We start from the raw sequence: 5,883 nt of genomic DNA, 5'->3' as shown, positions 1-5,883 counted from the left end.
ACGCGCACGGCATACACAGAAAGAAGAAGAAGAATGGAGGAGCACGGCGGCTGTACGCAGACACGGGGAAAAAGGATCCACATCAACTGCACAGTCCGATTGGCTCGCAGCCGTCCGAATGGTGGTCGCTCCGCTGCCGCGCGGTGTGTGTGTCTGCTGTGGACTGAGAGGATAATGAGGGAGAAGAGAAATGCGGTGCGGCCCACATCCATCTCGGTTAACTGTGACACCAGTCACGCCATCCCGTCAGATTACCTGCAGCAAAGACCGTCACCGTCAGCAGCGGTCGGTGCCTTCTCTCTCCACCGGGCGCCGTCACGCGCCTCCTCCCTCACCAACACAACGGGGGAGCAGCAGCCACGCGCAACTCCCAGCACCGAGTACAAAAGAAGAGTCCACCTGCACTGCAATGTGTGTGTCCTGCGCGTGTGGTTGTGTGTGCCCACTGTCACGCAAAAAGGAAAAAAGACAGAAAAAAGAAACAAAGTATCTGAAGAGACGCACAAACACAAATGCACAGCAGAGGCGCATGTCCAAAGAAAGAAGAATGGAAGGGCTGCTCAAACTCAGGATTGCACTGCAGCCCGATCAGCGGCAAACCGCAGAAGATTTATTCAAAACAAAAGAAAACTTTCCCTAGCCACCCCCTTCTTATATAAACCCCGTCATAAAAAAAAAAAAAAAAACTTCCTCTATTACTGTTCCCCACAAATTTAAAAATAAAAGGAAAAAAGTAATAGTAATAATAATAATAAATTCGCCTGGCTGCCGTGTGGCCACACCGAACTGTCTGTATGTATTTTGCCCGCAAAATAAAATTAAAAAAATGGTTGCATGCCTTTCAACCGTCTGACCCTCCGTGTGTCCGCACATCGTTTATATTTCACGGGGTCATCTGCGTGTTGCTGCTCCCCTCAGCCCTTTCAGCGGCGCGTGAGTGCGGCCCGCAGAGCGCAGTCACTCGTGTGTGGGGGGACTGAGAGAAGCACGCAGACATGACGGGAGTCGCGTCACTCCATCGGGAGAGTGAGCGCAGCGAAAGAAAAAATCATCGGGGGAGAGAAATGCTGAAGGCACTGCCAGCGCGAGAAATAAACAAAAAAAGCAAAAAAAACACGGCGGCAGGGCGTGGCTGTGTGTGTGGCGCTGCGGGTGTCTGCCAGCCCTGGCCGCAAATAAAACAAAACAAGAGGGAAGAAATGTGTGCTCCGCCCCACAGGCCCTCGCCGCACGCCCACACGTCACGGCTCCCTCAGCGCGCCGTTCGTCGCGGCCCCTCCTCATGCGTGCAGCAGGCGAGGCGCACAGGGCCGTTGTCGTGAGCGTGTCGGTGGGTGTGCGAGTGGAGCAGTTGGGCGGAAACACACGGCACCCCTCGCAGGAAGAGTGCAGCAACAAACAATTAAAAAGCAGAAAGGAAAAAACGTCCATAGTGACTGCCCCCAAAAGCAAAAGAGAATTTATGGGGATTATGAGATAAAAAAAAGCAAACAGAAAAATTGAAAAAAAGAAGTGAAACATTAAAAAGAGTACTGAAAAGCAAAAAAAAATGAAAATCACAAACACATAAAAGAAAAGGAAAAAAGGTTATCTGAGGTGAGAAAATAGTTTCCCAGGAGAAGTAATAATGTGCGGAGGAGATCACAAGTGTCCCACGCGGCAGCCAGTCACTCCTCACAGAGCCGAAACCACCCACAATCCCAACAGCAGAAGAAGCAGCGATGGCAGCAGCCCGCTCTCACGCACAGTGCCAGCATCGCTGTTATTCCCCTGCGACACATTTACGAGGCTGCTGCTGAGTGCCGTAGCATTGACTTCCCTGACCCGTGAATGGACCTCTCCCTGCGCATCCGTTCTTCCCGCCGTCTCCCCACTCTCACCGGAGCTCACGTGCGCCCCAGTTGTCACTGCGGGGTCAAATTGCCACACGGTTTCAGCGGTAGGAGCGTTTGCGTCTGCTGTGGCGGGAGTGCCCGCAGAAGTTTGAGTTGGTCTGTCTCCCGGCACCGCATCTCCAGCTTCCGCTCCCACCGTTGGATCACCATCGGGTGAAGAAACGACATCCACGTTTTCACTTCCACCGGGAGATGTTCGCAACGCCAACTGCTTTACAGAACCCTCCCCTGCCGACGGAGTGGCGGTGGAAACTGCTGACGTGGATACACCGCCACTGCCCACACCCCCATCTTCATTCGACGATTCATGCCCCAACGGCGGTTGCCCGTCAGAAGGAGATTGCAACAATGTTCCTTGCGCACTTCCACCTACCGGAGGTGGAATGTCGACTTTATTTGGGTTGAGGGCGCCAACCTCCGCAGCACTCAACGGGCGGTTGTACAGCAGGACGTTCGTCACGGTCACGGACACTTCTTCTTGGCTTCCTGCGTCGTCTCCACCCACTCCAATGTAGAAGTGCGCGATCTCTTTCGATTCCGTATTTTTCAGTGAGCACGTTTCGTCCCCCACGCGCTCACCATCGACGTACGCGGTGCTCTGGTTGCCGTTCTGCAGCACAATGGCCAATTGGTGTGTTTTCCCTGGCTCCCAAGGGCTGCTGGGCTCATTAGACATTTCCTCACCACACAGTAGCATCCATTTCTTTTCTTTGTTGCTGTACGACAGTCCCAGGAGCACAGTCTTCCCATTATCATCCATCTTCACGCCCATCAAAGAAATGGGGGTATTTCCCTCCTCCGGCACCTTGTCGATGGACACCGTCGCCACAAGAGTAAAGTTGTGGTTCGCAAAGTGGTACAGCTGATTCTCCCCCTGACTGCCAACAGGCCACTCCGCCCCTGCGCCACGCCTTGTAAACTTCACGCCACTATCCACCTGCTCCGCCCCTTCTTTCTTCTTCACTGTGGCGTTCACCCCGAGGTACTCGTCCCTCCATGTGCCATCAGAGAAGTTGCCGGACAAAAAGCCAACCAGCCCATCCGTGATCTTAAAAGCGCCGCAGGTACCGCTAGTTGAGGCACGCTCCGCATCACTTTTAGACGGGCACAGCTGGGAGAGACGCTTGTCCACTTCCTTCCAGGTCGCCAGCACATCCTTCACCCGCTGCAGCTGATCAGCCAGACGCACAGACCAAAGGCTGTTTGATGGTTTCCCCCCACTGCCCTTCTTTTCGTACAGTGCAACCAACTCATCATTAGTTCCACTTCCAGCACTTTTGTACAACAGGGAGCTGGCAGCAGCGTCATCGTCCTTCCCGGATACTTGCCCAATATCAACAATGTGCGTATTGTCCGTCAGCCAAAGATGGAGTTCACCCTTTTCCACATTTTCCTTGGAATACACCGGCAGAGCAACGAGCATCACAGTTCCCTTATCACTATCGACACCGTCAATCGTCGCTGTTATGAACCCGCTCCTAACGCCCTTCTCATTTCCCTTTTTGTTGCCCCACACGCGCGAGAGTGTCCCAAGTGCCTCCGTCCACGACTCCCCCTTGTCACCGGACTCGTACACCCTGCGGCGGCCATCACCACACGCAGTCATCATGATGAGTTTTTTGTCCTTCCACTCCACGACGGAGGGAACACTGCAGCCACCGTCAGTCATCCCCTTCGACAGCGTCCAACTCGCAGTACTCAAGGTGTATATGATCAGTGAAACGGTTTTTCCATCCTCTTCAGTGCCCTCATTCTCCTTATTCTTTGTACCTTCCACTGGGAACACAAGCGTATCGTCCTCCATCTTAACACCCGATCCACCGCCGCCAATCAGTCCTGTTAAAAATTCGTGTTGCTCGCATAAATGTGTCTGCGGGGGACTTTTGGTATCGCTCCACTGGATTCCTTTGCCACCGCCACTTTCTTCACCACCGACTTCCCCTTTCACCAGCAAAAATCCACAGTCAACTGCATCTCTCTCCTGAACACCAGTGGCAGCTTTCCGGCCGTATTTTCCAACAAGCATGTAAATATCATTTCCCTTCACAACTGTTGTTGGTCGGCTCACATCTACTTTCTTCACCTCTGTGGAAGTGCCTTCCTCCAGTAATTGTGTCTTAGCTTTGGGATCCGTCAGCGCTTCCGCCGGCTTGTCAGTAGTTTCCATCGTGAGAAGTTGGGACGAAATGCCAAAAAACAAGTTATCTTTACCTTCCTTCGTCTCTTTGCACTGCGCCTCGGCAACGACAAATACGTCACTCCCCACTTTTAGAAGGCCAGAAGCGCCCAACGACTCCACAGTTACACCACTACCCTCATCCTTGATGTTCTTCCATTCAAACTTTGTTTCGGATGGCTTCCCCGCAGCTTCCGCAGTCACAGTCCCACTGCCACCGCAAACAATGACAACAAGTAGGAGCAGCACCGCGGAACACAAGTGATGTCGGGACGTGTTGGGCCTCTGCCGCTCACTCTCTCTTCCTTCCCTCCTCCTTCCGCTGGATCCGGTCACGCGGCGACGGTTGTGTGTGCGGGGTGCCTTCACTGCAACAACACGTGAGAGCATACAAATATGTGTGTGGGCGGTGTGTGCTGTTGTTGGTTCTTTCAGTGCCTTACAATTTCACAGTGGCGAGTAGCGCTTGTTTGCTTTCTTTCCTAGCGTGTCTGTGTTCAAGAGGTAGAGGGAAAAGGGAAAGCAAGCCAAGTAAAGAGATGAGACAGCGAGCACCGCCACTCCGCACCGGCCATCGCGGCAAGTCACGGCGGGCCGTCGGTGTGGGCGGGCCAGCCCTCACGCCGTGCAACACGCCACACCCAACAGGGAATGACAGAGAGGTGAAGAGAGAGAGGGAAATGGACGCCGTCAGGAGGCACTCACAATCAACATGGCCCGTGAGCATGCGGCCACTCCACGCAGGAACACAGGAGGAGAGGGTGGGGGGAAAAAAGCAAGAAGCACACAAACAAACGGCAGACGGGAAAAGCACCGCCACGGCCTCGCCCCGGCCGGAAACTCCACACCAGCCCTCCCACACACACCATCGCAGTGCTGCCAGTCCGTGGGTGAGAAGATTCGGCCCTCCACACAACAATATCGCACACACCGCCAGCAGTCAACCACCGTGGACAAGAACGGGAAGAGACACACCGCCACCGCCTCCAGTTCAGTCCCACGGCCAACGGGATACAGCCACAGCCCACTGCCAACACACAACGCACACGGAGCGAGTAATCTCCCATCCACCCACACGCGGAAGAGGAGTCCTCACCCATCCATGACGCGGCGCCTCACTCCATGCGGTCACACGCAGCGCACCATTTCCCCAATAGAACTTATTCGCCCTCCATCCCTTAAAGCTGCTTCTATTCGTGATGGGCCTTAGAGCACAATAGAAGAAAATGGACAATGCAGTAGTACTGCGACACCGCCAGCCACAATGCTTTTTTCATACCGGGGCAATTCTCCAATTGTGCCTCGTATAACACACACACAACTAACATATCATGTAGAAATCACCCAATGTTTTTCACCAGAAACCAAACAACCCCTTTCTCTCCCTAATTTCTTCTGCCACTGTTATTTTCGATAGCGTTGGACACTTTGACATTTGTGTGCGGTGTTGCCGTATGGGGCTGGTGTACCCGCACCGCATGCACACAAAAAAGTATCACAAAACATATATAACCCCCACAATATTTCTTTACCAAAAAACAAAATTGCCCCTTTCCCTAATTTATTCTTACCATTTCGGTGGTTCTTCCCCATTTCAGAGAGCTTCGTTCCTTCTGGCATCGTCCGACGATATTGCTGCTATGTACTGGCGCACCTCTTCCTCCCAGAACGCCGCAATCTCTCGGTTTTCAGCGCGGCTCACATTATTGGAGTCGACGACATCACATCCCTGCCAGTCAGTCATCGGCGTGCTGTCTGCGTGCTGCACATAAATCATCTCCCACGACAGGTCTCGGGATAACTCCTCCCAAC

The 5,883-nt window shown here is 53.4% G+C and overlaps 2 protein-coding genes across 2 annotated transcripts, besides 3 other annotated features; both read right to left on the bottom strand.

Annotated features, from left to right (window-relative positions):
• Positions 1 to 5,883: a sequence feature (areas not merged during assembly with more than two copies in the genome that could not be assigned to a particular haplotype).
• Positions 710 to 758: a sequence feature (AT_rich).
• Positions 1,479 to 1,585: a sequence feature (T-rich).
• On the bottom strand, positions 1,675 to 4,461 carry Tc00.1047053508697.10 (trans-sialidase, putative; the record flags this gene model as incomplete). Its single annotated transcript, XM_799314.1, has 1 exon — positions 1,675 to 4,461. One exon carries the CDS (start codon positions 4,459 to 4,461, stop codon positions 1,675 to 1,677), a length of 2,787 nt encoding a protein of 928 aa, XP_804407.1.
• On the bottom strand, positions 5,666 to 5,883 carry Tc00.1047053508697.5 (retrotransposon hot spot (RHS) protein, putative; the record flags this gene model as incomplete). The annotated part of the gene is made up of 1 exon (XM_799315.1): positions 5,666 to 5,883. A coding segment is annotated over one exon (218 nt), but the record flags the coding sequence as incomplete, so codon positions are not given.

Source organism: Trypanosoma cruzi, genomic scaffold (genome assembly GCF_000209065.1).
Source record: "Trypanosoma cruzi strain CL Brener 1047053517023 genomic scaffold, whole genome shotgun sequence".
NCBI lineage: Eukaryota > Euglenozoa > Kinetoplastea > Trypanosomatida > Trypanosomatidae > Trypanosoma > Trypanosoma cruzi.
This window is presented reverse-complemented; position numbering and strand designations above follow the sequence as displayed.